This window comes from Osmerus mordax, chromosome 7 (genome assembly GCF_038355195.1).
Source record: "Osmerus mordax isolate fOsmMor3 chromosome 7, fOsmMor3.pri, whole genome shotgun sequence".
Classification (NCBI taxonomy): Eukaryota; Metazoa; Chordata; class Actinopteri; order Osmeriformes; family Osmeridae; genus Osmerus; species Osmerus mordax.
This window is the reverse complement of record NC_090056.1, coordinates 7,336,844-7,350,977: the sequence shown is the minus strand read 5'-3', so window position 1 is coordinate 7,350,977 and position 14,134 is coordinate 7,336,844. Positions and strand designations below refer to the sequence as shown.

The window sequence follows — 14,134 nt, the reverse complement described above, 5'->3', positions numbered from 1 at the left end:
TGTTGAATTTTGTGGATCTAACTTTAGGGTCTTGCCACACAGTACAGTGCACAGGTTCTACAACTTCAGTACTAACTTTTATAGCTTAGTATAAAAATGTCATTACTAATTACAGCCATCCGTCAATACCGTGAGGTATTGAATGCTGTCTGTCCACATAAAAAAGTGTACTGTTACAATTGCTGTAAATCTTCTGCCCTTTTGCTGAATTAAGTTAATTTCACTTTATCTCTAGTAAATCTGATAACCAACAGCAGTAAGAGGGCACACTTCATGTAAGAAGTTCTCTTGACTTAAGTGGCTTTTTCATGTGTCTTGTGCGGCACACACCCATGTCTGGGTCTCTCCCTTTATGTGTCCCTGGAAATATAATTACAAAAAAGATGTGTATGCCATTACAAATCAAACCACCAGACTCCCTTTTAAGGAAGCGGTATTATTTCCTAAGCTCTCAACAAAACACTTAGCTTTGTGGTAGGAGAAGAGAGAGAGGAGTGTAGTTTGGCAGGAGGAGAGAGAGGAGTCTAGCGTGGCAGGAGGAGAGAGAGGAGTGTAGTGTGGCAGGAGGAGAGAGAGGAGTGTAGTGTGGCAGGAGGAGAGAGAGGAGTCTAGTGTGGCAGGAGGAGAGGAGTCTAGTGTGGCAGGAGGAGAGAGAGGAGTGTAGTGTGGCAGGAGGAGAGAGAGGAGTCTAGTGTGGCAGGAGGATAGAGAGGAGTGTAGTGTGGCAGGAGGAGAGAGAGGAGTCTAGTGTGGCAGGAGGAGAGAGAGGAGTCTAGTGTGGCAGGAGGAGAGAGTGGAGTGTAGTGTGGCAGGAGGAGAGAGAGGAGTCTAGTGTGGCAGGAGGAGAGAGAGGAGTGTAGTGTGGCAGGAGGAGAGAGAGGAGTCTAGTGTGGCAGGAGGAGAGAGAGGAGTGTAGTGTGGCAGGAGGAGAGAGAGGAGTCTAGTGTGGCAGGAGGAGAGAGAGGAGTCTAGCGTGGCAGGAGGAGAGAGAGGAGTCTAGTGTGGCAGGAGGAGAGAGAGGAGTCTAGTGTGGCAGGAGGAGAGAGAGGAGTCTAGTGTGGCAGGAGGAGAGAGAGGAGTGTAGTGTGGCAGGAGGAGAGAGAGGAGTGTAGTGTGGCAGGAGGAGAGAGAGGAGTGTAGTGTGGCAGGAGGAGAGAGAGGAGTGTAGTGTGGCAGGAGGAGAGAGAGGAGTGTAGTGTGGCAGGAGGAGAGAGAGGAGTGTAGTGTGGCAGGAGGAGAGAGAGGAGTCTAGTGTGGCAGGAGGAGAGAGAGGAGTCTAGTGTGGCAGGAGGAGAGAGAGGAGTGTAGCATGACAGGATTGGGCAAGGGAGAGGAGCAGAGTCTCTGACTGAAACTGCAAACGTGACGTACAGGGATGGATGTTTTCCGGTCCAAATCTGACCAAATAGAGGAAAAATGCCTTTCGGGCGGACGATTCCACAGAGGAGACCCCTGTGCCCCCTCCAGAAGTCTTTCCACATTAATTATTCGGTATTGTTTCTCTGTCTTCTCTTGACACCTGTGAAGGAGTTTGAGCGTAGTTTCCATTACAGCATGGTCCTACATAATTGGCCTTCATCTGGTTCCAGTTATGCACACTGATGTCACTCCCCCTTTTTCTCTCCTGTCTCCGACTCTCCATCTTTCCACCGCCACTACCAGCCATTCCTGGGCAACATGGAAACCATTAGGCAGCCTCTAATTAAATAGTCAGAAAAGCCTTTGTCACTATTTGAGTCTTTTGGCAAAGGTTTGATTGGCACATTGCAACTTACATTTGGTTTTCTGGCATGTGTCGCATTTTATTCCTCTTTCCCAAAACCAAAGTACATTGGAAACAAATCAATGAGCTCTGCCGGCAAGCAAAGCAGAGGAAATCCTATGAATGTAATCTTTATTCAAGACTCTGGACAGTAGACAGTGTTGTTCTGAGATTCAGTACATACAATATTTTGCCAACGTGACCAGAATCCTTGTTATGGTGTTTGTGTTTGTTTGCATCCATCAGTGGAAGCTCCTCCAGTCTTAATCACTTTTCCTCATGTCGGCTTTTGCTTACGCACTAACATCTGGGGTATTTATATTGCTGGCTAGTGGAGGCCGGCTGCAGTTTACTTCAAGCTCTACCTGAGAAGGGACTGGAGGGTGGTTTGCTAGAATGGATGGCAAATCTCCCTCTCAATTTAAAGTAACCCTTGGGATAAGAACAGCCTCAGGCTCCTTTGCTGTGGAGGAGACCAGGCATTTCTGCAGATGAAAACCCAACAAATGGCTGCAGAGCAACTGTGTTTGGCTCGCACAGGCGTCATTTATTACCAGTTAAATGTGTGGAGCTGTAAGAATAATCAAATCAAAAGGAAGTTTTTTCCAATCAATACGATATAGGACACCGGTGCCTTGTTGTGTTTGATCTGTACAAAAACAATGCAGTTGAACAACTCTGCCAGGCCAGAAAGTGAGAAAATAGTTCTTGCAGCATGCAGTAACACATGCAAAACCAAGTCACATAACACACAAGTAACACGAGCCAGGGCTTCTCAACACTGCTCCTACTCCGCTCTTCTCCCTCCTGCGATGTCAATCACACTGCCACATTCACCACTGCTTTTATAACAATAAACTACTTTATGAGAGGACATAACATTTGACTGTAAATATGTCGAAGCCAACACACAAGTGAACGTGCATGCCAGTTCGGGGCCACAGGAAACTAATAATGAACTTTTATTTTCTTCTTTTTGGTTTAAATGAGAGAATGATGGAGTGAGACATGACTGTACTCCAGAAATAATCCTCTCAGTCTTGTTGGGGTGTATTCCACCGTGCTGAAAGCCACGGTGACTGATCATTTCCAACATGGAAGTTCTCTGACTATAGTTTTCAAAATACAGATGATATATGGTAGTATTACTATCTCAATAACACAATGGATTCAATATTCCCTCTGTAAACAAATCCACAGTACACCAAATGAAGACGAATCAAATGATCCAAGAATTTCCAACTATCGTATTTCTTTGACTCTTCCCCAGTTCTTGCGACGTGACTTGAACTGAATTGAGGCCATTTTGTACGTGAGTCTGCATCGTGGTAAAGACAGAGAGACTCTGCTCATGAAGATGTTCAGCTGTGCAGAGATCCTCCTTGTGTGAGAACATTTCCAGAACGTTATCAGTTCAGAACATTAACCATTCATTTTGAAAGCACTTCTTGCATCCTGTCCCTCTGTATGACAGAATGTCTGGGATGTCACCGAAAAGTATTTGGTGACTCAGTTTTCTTTACTGGTTGACTTGAGTCGTCCTTGGTCTTCAGAAACAAAAGACATGAGAGTGTGCTATAAATCAGTGTGGACCTTGTTTTCCCCCGGGCTATTCAGCCACTTGGGGTGTAAAACGCTCAAAGGCAGGGAGCACTTGAAAGTCTGGAGCTGTGGACAGTTTCTGCCCACCAATTATCCTGTCTGCCTCTTAAATGCTGCATACCAGATATGTTTGAGTCTCGGCAGCAGCTAGTGCTAGTTATGGAGACACAGGGGCTAATGACACCATATTTTTCAAAGCAGTCTTGACAGGACAGGCAGCCTCTGGCCATCTCCTCCAAAGCACATGCCACACAGCCTGCACCACCCACCACCTCGCAGATCTGTTATTGACGACCACTGACGGCTGCCCCCAACCCCCCACCACATCGGGCCGCCGGGGTGACCACGGAGAAGCGGCACGACAAGTCGACGGGAGCTCATCAAGGTAAACTAGCGCGGCCTCCAGAGCTTATCAGGCTCCAGAAGCTTCTTGTAAATGGAGATGTTCAATAAAGATATGCTGCATGTTGACAGAGGTTCGAGCTCAGCCCTTTGGAGGAGGTAGGTGTCCTGTCTGAGCTCTCTGGTGCTGCTCATTCTGACTGTTACCCAATAAGGAGCTACTGTCAAGCACCTGTCACATGGATTGATGTGTCCAGCTGGCTAGCTGTGTGTCGAAACAGACAGGGGAGCAGAAGCACATTAAATCTGACTGCCGAGATGGGAGGGGTGTGGCCATGGGGAGCCTTAGCTGCTGAAGGTTTGGAGGGTGATAGAGAGATGAGGTAAGATGGAGGGAACGATGGAGGGGGAAGAAGAGAGTTGGCCGAAGTGAGAAGGTGGCAGGAAGCGACTTTACCTCGGATACCTTCAAGGTGACTCAGTCTGAGAGAATGTTCCCAAGGGGTTTACTGCTTTGAAAGAGAGAGAGAAAGAGAGAGGGAGAGAGAGAGAGAGGTGCAAAAGCTCTTTGCAGATGTCCAAATAAGCAGTAAATCACTCTGAAGGGCCTGAAGATACTCAAATGCTTTTTTGACTGAATCTGTCTCCCAGCCCAGGGGCTCCAGAATGACTAAAACATTAACAGGCTGTCTACAGGGTAGCAGAGAGCAGCAGAAGCCAGTTGCCTCCCCATCCCCCACCATAGGCTGCACAATCACAAGACCCAACTAAAATGGCTTCCCATTCAGATGTTTTACAAACATGGTTTTGTTCAAGACCCTAGCAGAAGGCAAAGGGACTGTTGGAGTTGGGGTTGTTGCACGCAAACCTATCTATTTAGCTGTGCATCCCCATTCCCATGACTAATAAACTTGCCGGCGGCATTTCAATAGAAAGGTCTTGTGTGTCGAGTTACAGGTGTTCTTTTTAACACAGTCTCTTGAAAAAAACTGGGGTTTTATGACTTTTCTTCTACAGAGGGCTGAGGAACCAGAAGTAACACACAGCTTCAGAACAAGTTGAAACCGAGGATGTAATCACTCTCAAAGCATGGTGGCAAATACTTGTCAGCGCACAATTGTGAAAGACCGAAAAGCAACCAGATGACTACTGGTAATCAGCCGTCAGTCTCAGACATGTTCAAATCCACAATCTATGGAAAGAGACTGTATAACAATACACACGTTTGACTGACCCTAACCATAGCCCTATACACCTCAAACTAAGTCATTATAATGACTGTTTATTACATTCTTGAACCCTTTAGATTGATGGTAGATTTTCTCATTTTACCTTTTCCTCTTTAGTTTTCTTAATATACTTTTTGAAATGTACTTTAAGTAAGACGGAGTGCTAGAGGGTAAAGCTATTGCATTTCATATCAGTCCTTTAGGTCTCTGTTGAGCACCATCATTCTTATACACAATAATGTTAATGTTGCTGATTCTTATTGCTAATAAAGGGCCAGAGTATTAAAGGGAATAAAATTCTTTCTGTGCTTTATGAGTGCAATATTACAGCTACACATTTTAAATTCATTGAATTGTAACTTCAGAGCTAGTTTATTCTGGAGACCACTTTTATAAGTACTTCTTACGTCGCAAAATACTTTTATATCTCAGGCCTACCATCTGTATCCACAGGGAGATTTCCAGATGTCCATCATCATCAGGGATCAGGTCATCTTTGCTCACATCATTCCTTTTGCTCTCTTTACCCTCCAAATGGAAAATGACATTGGCCTGATTTAGTTCTAATGAATGTAACATTAATAGGGGATATGAAAGCCTTAAGCTTCAATGGTTTGACAGCCTCAAATACATGTGCTACGAAATGGTTTTAGCTGGTCTGTCCGTTGACCACATGTACAATTGTTATATTACAGCCAATGTCGATCTATCAAAGGGATATTTGTTGGTTATCTCGTGGAAGGCAGTCATTGTCATTAGAGAATGTGGAAGGTGATAAAGGAGGGCTGCTTCTCTCCTGCCAGACCAGCTGGCTCCAAGTGTGTGCTCCGCTGCCCCCTGGCCGACTCCGATGGCAACACACCCAAACACCATGTAAGGAGCCAAGGCACTCCCTGTGACAGTACACCACGGACTAGCACGCGTTTGTCAGAGAACCCTACGGAATGTTCTATTGTGGATGGTTTGTGTCCAGGGTGCGATGACACGTGCAGCGTTCACACAACACTCACGTGGATGCCGCCGGACGTGTTGCAACACTGTCAATGTGGTTAGTCTTTGAACCCACCAACGCACACACCTTACACACAGACAGAAGTTGAACGCAGAGCCCTTTACACAACATACACACTAGTCATCACCACCACATACATAAAACAGCTAGAACGTTTTCCCACCCTGTTAGATTTAAAAGGCTGCATCCATCAATCAAAAGTAAAGAGTTCCCAAACCTACGTCACACGTGTCTCAATCCTCACTGAAGTCTTTTCTTTCATGCATTACCAGTGACTACATTGTACCTCAATCTGATTTATGGTGTTTGCCATTCCGTGAAGTGTGCGTGTCTGTAAATGATTGAGTTACACGAATGATTTGAGGAGGAAAATGGAACTGATTGTGTAAACTAAAAAGCTAACCAATAACCCAGAGGTTACCTCTTCTGTACCCAGAGAGGAAATCCTCCCCGTATTGCATCCCCTTCACAAGGGAAGGGGATGCAATACGAAATATCTGGGTGTACTCATACGGTCTACTACGGACGATAGACAAGTAGTGACAAGTCCTGTATAAAAAGATTACAACTAAAGGTACCGTTTATCTGCATTTGAGGATACGCACAACCATATCATTCCTATCAGCTTTACCTAACAGCTTCTTCACTCTTCAAGATAGGACTCTGTGACACACAACCTCACCGAAACTGTGTCAGAGGATACGACTGGAAACATATGGACACTGCTCTGCAGTACCACTATCCTACTATAGGTGTCAGCACAGCCTGACTGAAGATTGCGGTCAGTAACTGCTGATAGGGTGGCGTGCTGACTTGATGCCTGGGTACTGGGAGCCACTGGTCATCTTTCATCTTTAGCCTTTGTTGGGATACCTTCAGAATGCACACGCTGCAATCACAGCACGTAACAGATCTCATGCTAAATGACTAAATGTCTGCTAAATGACTAAATGATCCCAATAAAGGGACAATTACAGGTAAAAAAAAAACCACACGCACACTCTCTCACAATCACCCGAATCAATTTGGAATATGATTGTACGTTGTCATTTCAATATGGCTTTACCGCCAAACGGTTGACTATGAGACTCTGACCTGGACATGCCACCAGAGTGGCTCCTGCTGGGGTTCCACGTGTCACTGCGTCACTGCTCCGCTCGGCGCAGAATGACATCACTCATATGGAGACCTTTGAAGCGGAACCAAAGGCTGCAAGGCTATTCAAATTAATTAACAGATGACCTTAGATTAAAAAGGGAGTCACAGATCAGACAATGAGGGTATTTATCATTTGTACGGCCACTATCGCAAATGTGGCCTCGCTTCATCGTCCCTCGAAGGCAGCACGTTCATTTTGACTTATTAATGGGCAGGATGGTGTCAGCGACATAGCCTATTCACAGAATACAGAAATATTCGATGTTCGTTTTATGAACAATGTGAAGGCCATGACCATATCGAGTCCACAGTTTAAACCTGCATCTCTCGGACTCTCCGTGACTGCATATTTGGCAAAAGAGGAACTGGCCTCGCCCGCTCAGACATGTGGCTGTGTTAAGTGATGTTGTTTAAGAGCTGGGTCGTTCCTGGCTCAAAACCATCAGCCATTTCTCCTTTGCAAATAGACTTCTCATTTTTATTTGGACTCATACGAACGCTGGCTTTCCTGTTCTGGATCGAAAACACTGGTGATAAAGACGCAGGCCAATCCAGGATGCTGTCAGAGAGCGAACTGATAAAGTGTGAAATAGGCCCCATCTAGATGATATTTCCTGTTATTTCGAGCACTGCTGTGCCATATCTGGCCTATGTGAGGGAGACAAGTCAATCTCCAGGTTTGCCAATACAGTTACCAAGGCGGTCTGGGGATAAATTCCCCGAAAGGCAACAAACAAGGAGGATCAATAAAGCAGGCATGTAAACAAACCACTGTGGAAATGAAGCTGATGGATGGAGGGGGGAGAAATTGCATGTATGTGTTTGTGCGCATGTCAGAAAGAGCGAGGGAGAGACAAAACGAAACAGCACACTCCAGAGAGAGAGAGAGAGAGAGGGAGAGAGAGAGAGAGAGAGAGAGTGTGAGGGGAGCTGCAAGCCAGCAAAGGCAGGAACAGGGCAGCACCCCATAAAGCACATAGTCAGGAGGACCAGAGGGAGGAATAAAGGGAGGGGCTTCCAGGGAGCTGAGGAGTGAGAGTGTAAATGAGGAGAGAGAGAAAGAGGAGCAGGGAGCGAAGGGGATGGAGAAAAGGGGAGGGGGTGCCAAGAGAGGAAAACGGTAGAGTACAAGTGATTTATGTCCGTTGTATAATTTTCTACAACGCTCCCCACGCTCCCCCCCCCCCCCCCACCCCTCACGCTTTCTCTCCCTCGCTCTCACCCCCCCGGTCAGGGTGTGTGTGTGCGTGCCTCACACTCTTATACCTCCTTTCTCTCACACCCTGACACACCGTCCCTGTCCACACGCACCAGAAGGGAGAGATTAAGATTCCAGCGTGATGCGACTGCAGCACTTTGCAAATGGAAGACTGGACATAATTTCCCTAAAATGCATTTTTTTATCACCTATTTCCCCTTCATCAGCCCTGCCGTGCACAATTGATGGCTGATGGCACCTCTGACAACTTAACATTTTTATGACTAGATTTATGGGCTATCTGCTCCTTGCTTTTTACAGCTCAAACTCTGTAAAAATGCGTATTTCTCCGATAAGGAGAGGGAGGGCGAGTCTGTCTGTGTATGGAGCATTGCAGCACACACCCAGCTAAATCGGTGCAAGTGCGACTCATTGCTTGACTGCATTGCAGTCCGGGATAAAATCGAGCGACTACTAAACATAGTAGTTGGGGCTGGATTGCATTCACTCTCATGAGAGCACTGCACTACTTTACATAGTACACTCAGCCTAGAAAAATCGGCTGGACGACATGATTCTTGCCTTATTCCGCCCCACCTCAACAACCTATATTGGTTCTCCTCCATTTGTACATACACCCAACTCATATATCCCATTTCAATGTTTGCTCTTTCAAAATGCAATAGCTTTTTATCAAACGCGCCTTTGATCTTTATTCTTTGCCAGTAAAATGGATGAAACCCATTGGCACGTTGACACTAAACTGTTATCTGCTTTAGTTTACACATACACAGAAGGAATAGTGCAGTTAAGTTATTCATCAATCTCCCTCCCTTTATCACTCGATTACAGCCACACTACACAGCAGTTAGTGTGGCTGTTTTGGTTCCTAATAAATCATGTCATTGACTGTGAAGCATAAAAAAGTGTTTGCCTGACAGGATAATAGGGAAGATCTCCATGCCAGTAAGGCAGCAAAACACATCATTTCATGGTAGGCTTGCCTACTTTCAGCAATTCAAACAAACTGTCCTTCTGTTATGTGGCGATACCACACGCTATGTGTGGTACGTTTAACATTGCATCTGCACCACACTGTTTGCTAGTTGGACCACATGGTATACATGCTAGGTTATATGATATGCTACGCTAATATACTGCTCTCCTCTCCTAAGCCGGGCAGGTCCAAGTGACAGATGCCCATAGGAATTGGAGTGTGACAAGGTGAAATGAGAGACGAAGGAGGGGTCTAGGGGGCGTCTGATGAGATCAATGGTTCAGACAGCCATGGACAACCTCAGATGGGGTAATACCCTATACGTTTGAACTCAGGTAGCCCTTAATTCATTATGGGTTGCCAAGGCTACAGGGAACACACCAGGAGCAATGGGGTAATGGGGAAATCCAGTCATTATGCCTCACATGTTGCTTGAAATTGCCTGTAAAAAAAGAGATGCACACGATAGTGTGAACTAATTTGAAAAAAAGATGGAAGAAACTAGAAATAATCCAAACCCCAAGACAACTGTCACTGAATCGTGTAAGTATCGTATTTACAGCATTTTTCCACACCAAAATCACAGGTTGTTTGTTACAAATTTTCCACTCTGTCTCAGTTTTCCAAGACCAGTCTCTAGTTTGAGGTGATGGCGGGAATTTTATTAGGTGGAATCTGGAAATGGAAAATGTGCGGCTCTTGAACGAGTTTAAATCTACCTAATGCAGTAAACTCTAGTTAATAAAACTATTCAGAAACTACAAATGCTTTTATCTTACAGGAAAACATATAATTCTCCAAATACATCCTAGGACATAAAAACGTATGTTTGGAACCCAAGCTATATGATGCTAGAGCAGAAAGAACAGACTTGTACAGCTAGACACTGTCCTGTCACACAATCTCAGGAGTTGTGACTGGTTTTGTTTGAGTAAAAAGGTGATACAAACACTCGTATGCATTCATGCACACACGCACCCCCTCCACACACACACACACATTTACATGCTCGCATTCATAGTTTGTGCCCGTTCCTGCCATTCATGTGCTCCAGCTGTAATTGGGCCCACACTGTGCAGTTGGCCCTTGTGCTGGCTCCCCCCTGAGAGACAGCAGGGTCCAAGCAGCAGGCAGACTCTGAGGAGCTGCCCGCCAGGCCCCAGAATGGGCCCCCATTCAGCCCTCCCTGTGGAACTTAATTGCTCTAATTATTCCCTGTAATTGCTGTTGCTTTCTCCGGTTGCTTTTTATAAGGCTTTAGTAAACAGGTATGCCTTGATTTGCAACTCAGCAAAATGGACACAGCTCATGTTGATGTGATTAAATGCAATTTAGGGTCGGTCGAGACCTATCCACAGTGTCTAGTTTCCAAAACAAAAAGGTTAGAGAACATGCGCTGTGGACATGAGGACCATGAAAAACAAGACATTAACACGCAAACACCTGGAGGTAGAGAACACTGGTGTGAATTTTTTAGCGGCCCATTTCCTACACTGTCGACATCCCACAGGGCAAAACAGCAGCCCCACCTGACAACAAGCTGAGATCAAGACTCAACTAAGTTTTCTTCCAGGCCAAATTACGACACAGTACAGCAAAGACAGGCTAAACTGGTTATAAGCCACGCTCTCTACTAAAAGTTCCACAACAATTAAAATGAAAAACGGTTTCTCTCTGGTAAAACATCCAATCAAAGCTTTGGCTGTCCACTATAAATAAATCCCGTCAAACATGCATGTTGTGTGATTAAAAGTCATCCTTAATGAGCAGTAGAGTGTGTATAAGAGTGTGTGCGGAAAGCACACTGTGTATGTATAAGTAATGTGTGTGTCTGTGTGTATTAAGCCCTGCATTTTCCGAAGCCACTCCTTTGGACGCTCCTCATTAGTGTGAATATTAATGCATGCGTGTGAGTGTGTGTGTGTGGGAGAGGGGGGGGGGGGGGGAGTTCAGAAAGGAAAGGGGGATGGAGAGGGAGAAAGAAAAATGTAAAAGGAATTTGGAAGAGCTTTTTAAAGGGGCCATTTCATCAGAATCGTTATTTTTTTGCGGTTCTCTGAAGGCTCGTAACTGGCGGTCTATGAAGAGAGACATGCCGCAGTGGGGCTTAATTTAAAACCAGAAAGGTCACCGCGCCGGGAAAGGTCCTCGGCTCAGCCAAAAATATAAAATGAGGGAGAGAGAGATACGTAGAGGAGGAGAGCACAGAATTACATGAAGGTAAGGGGATGCACTAGAAGTAGAGGTGTAAGGAGAGATAAAAGAGAGAGATAAAGAAAAGAGATAAAAACAGAGAAGGAAGCGAGATGGAGACAGAGAAATGAAAGAAATTCAAGTAATGGAAGGACAGTGTTACAGGCAAGGCATGCAAAACAGAAAGAGAGAGGGATGTTGAGGAGAACAGAAATGCATAATGATCTGGAACGGAATCGGACTAGAACAGAAATGCTAGCCTAGCATCAACACAGATGCGAGGGAGGCTTTTTTGTTGACTTTAATGGTGTTTTCGCCAGTCATTTGTTATAATGGGCTACAATTTGGAATATACACCATCCATCCAATCACAGTGAGGCAATGCCAATCTGTCCACCAATCTGCGCTGGCACTGGCACCTCAATGTATCCACTGAATCATTGGTCTTTCTATGACTAGTGCGAGACTATAATCGAATGGGAAATTAACTATTAGCCATATGGTAATGAGTATATGAGCAGGTATGGCTGTCTTCGAACAAAACCAACATTCTATTCAAATCAGAATAACCATGACAATACTCAAGGCACACCTAAATGTAATGACAGCATGCTGTCGTGGGTTGGTGCAAGCCTTGCTAAACAATGGTGAACGCTGCAGTAGTGAGTGCAGTCACTGCAATGGCCCACACCCCCCTTCCCAGCCCCACAGCCCCCTCCCCAGCCCCACATGCCCCTTCCCAGCCCCACACTCCCCTTCCCAGTCCCACATTCCCCTTCCCAGCCCCACATCCTACTTCCCAGCCCCACATCCCTCTTCCCAGCCCCACATCCTACTTCCCAGCCCCACATGCCCCTTCCCAGCCCCACACTCCCCTTCCCAGTCCCACATTCCCCTTCCCAGCCCCACATCCTACTTCCCAGCCCCACATCCCTCTTCCCAGCCCCACATCCTACTTCCCAGCCCCACATCCCTCTTCCCAGCCCCACATCCTAATTCCCAGCCCCACATCCCCCTTCCCAGCCCCACACTCCCCTTCCCAGTCCCACATCCCCCTTCCCAGCCCCACATCCTACTTCCCAGCCCCACATCCCTCTTCCCAGCCCCACATCCTACTTCCCAGCCCCACATCCCCCTTCCCAGCCCCACATCCTACTTCCCAGCCCCACACCCCCCTTCCCAGCCCCACATCCTACTTCCCAGCCCCACATCCCCCTTCCCAGCCCCACACCCCCATTCCCAGCCCCACCCACCCTTCCCAGCCCGACATCCTACTGCCCAGCCCCACATCCCATCCCCACATCCCCCTTCCCAGCCCCACATCCTACTTCCCAGCCCCACACCCCCTTCCCAGCCCCACATCCTACTTCCCAGCCCCACACCCCCCTTCCCAGCCCCACATCCCCCTTCCCAGCCCCACACCCCCCTTCCCAGCCCCACACCCCCCTTCCCAGCCCCACATCCCCCTTCCCAGCCCCATATCATACTTCCCAGTCCCACATCCCCCTTCCCAGCCCCACACCCCCCTTCCCAGCCCCACATCCCCCTTCCCAGCCCCACATCCTACTTCCCAGCCCCCCATCCCCCTTGCCAGCCCCACACCCCCCTTCCCAGCCCCACATCCTACTTCCCAGCCCCACACCCCCCTTCCCAGCCCCACATCCCCCTTCCCAGGCCCACATCCTACTTCCCAGCCCCACATCCCCCTTCCCAGCCCCACACCCCCATTCCCAGCCCCACCCACCCTTCCCAGCCCGACATCCTACTGCCCAGCCCCACATCCCATCCCCACATCCCCCTTCCCAGCCCCACATCCTACTTCCCAGCCCCACACCCCCTTCCCAGCCCCACATCCTACTTCCCAGCCCCACACCCCCCTTCCCAGCCCCACATCCCCCTTCCCAGCCCCACACCCCCCTTCCCAGCCCCACACCCCCCTTCCCAGCCCCACATCCCCCTTCCCAGCCCCATATCATACTTCCCAGTCCCACATCCCCCTTCCCAGCCCCACACCCCCCTTCCCAGCCCCACATCCCCCTTCCCAGCCCCACATCCTACTTCCCAGCCCCCCATCCCCCTTCCCAGCCCCACACCCCCCTTCCCAGCCCCACATCCTACTTCCCAGTCCCACATCCCTCTTCCCAGCCCCACATCCCCCTTCCCAGCCCCACATCCTACTTCCCAGCCCCACATCACCCTTCCCAGCCCCACATTCTACTTCCCAGCCCCACATCCTACTTCCCAGCCCCACACCCCCCTTCCCAGCCCCATACCCCCCTTCCCAGCCCCACACCCCCCTTCCCAGCCCCACATCCCCCTTCCCAGCCCCACATCCTACTTTCCAGCCCCACATCCCCCTTCCCAGCCCCACCCCCCCATTCCCAGCCCCTCCCCCCCCTTCCCAGCCCCACATCCTACTTCCCAGCCCCACCTGACATTCCTCCAGCTGAACATCCAGCGGCCCTCAATCACTTGTTTATCTATCAGCTCACATTTTTTTTGACTGCACCACATTACATAAAGGCCCACAGGAGCCTCATGCCACAGAGACACGACAGCCTCTGATGTAAAGCCCTGGCGCTTTGCTCAGATAAGACGGGGTTTCAGTTTTAATGTCGCTAGCACGCCGAGACGCACTGGG

General features: G+C 48.1%; 1 protein-coding gene across 1 annotated transcript; it reads left to right on the top strand.

Annotated features, from left to right (window-relative positions):
* The first annotated feature begins 5,697 nt into the window (after window positions 1–5,697).
* LOC136945250 (uncharacterized) lies at window positions 5,698–13,928 on the top strand. The gene is made up of 6 exons (XM_067238995.1): window positions 5,698–5,808; window positions 12,197–12,535; window positions 12,657–12,866; window positions 12,908–13,357; window positions 13,399–13,617; window positions 13,779–13,928. The coding sequence occupies exons 1-6, from the start codon at window positions 5,698–5,700 to the stop codon at window positions 13,926–13,928; spliced, it is 1,479 nt and encodes a 492-aa protein (XP_067095096.1).
* The last annotated feature ends 206 nt before the right edge of the window (window positions 13,929–14,134 follow it).

What these genes read in the sequence shown, in the direction of transcription:
- LOC136945250 (XM_067238995.1), top strand. Translation starts at nt 5,698, where the DNA reads ATGTGGAAGGTGATAAAGGAGGGCTGCTTCTCTCCTGCCAGACCAGCT. An exon ending in GCCCCACACTCCCCTTCCCA is followed by an intron (nt 12,536 to 12,656) that starts GTCCCACATCCC and finishes CCTACTTCCCAG; the next exon opens with CCCCACACCCCCCTTCCCAG. An exon ending in GCCCCACATCCTACTTCCCA is followed by an intron (nt 12,867 to 12,907) that starts GCCCCACACCCC and finishes CCCCCTTCCCAG; the next exon opens with CCCCACACCCCCCTTCCCAG.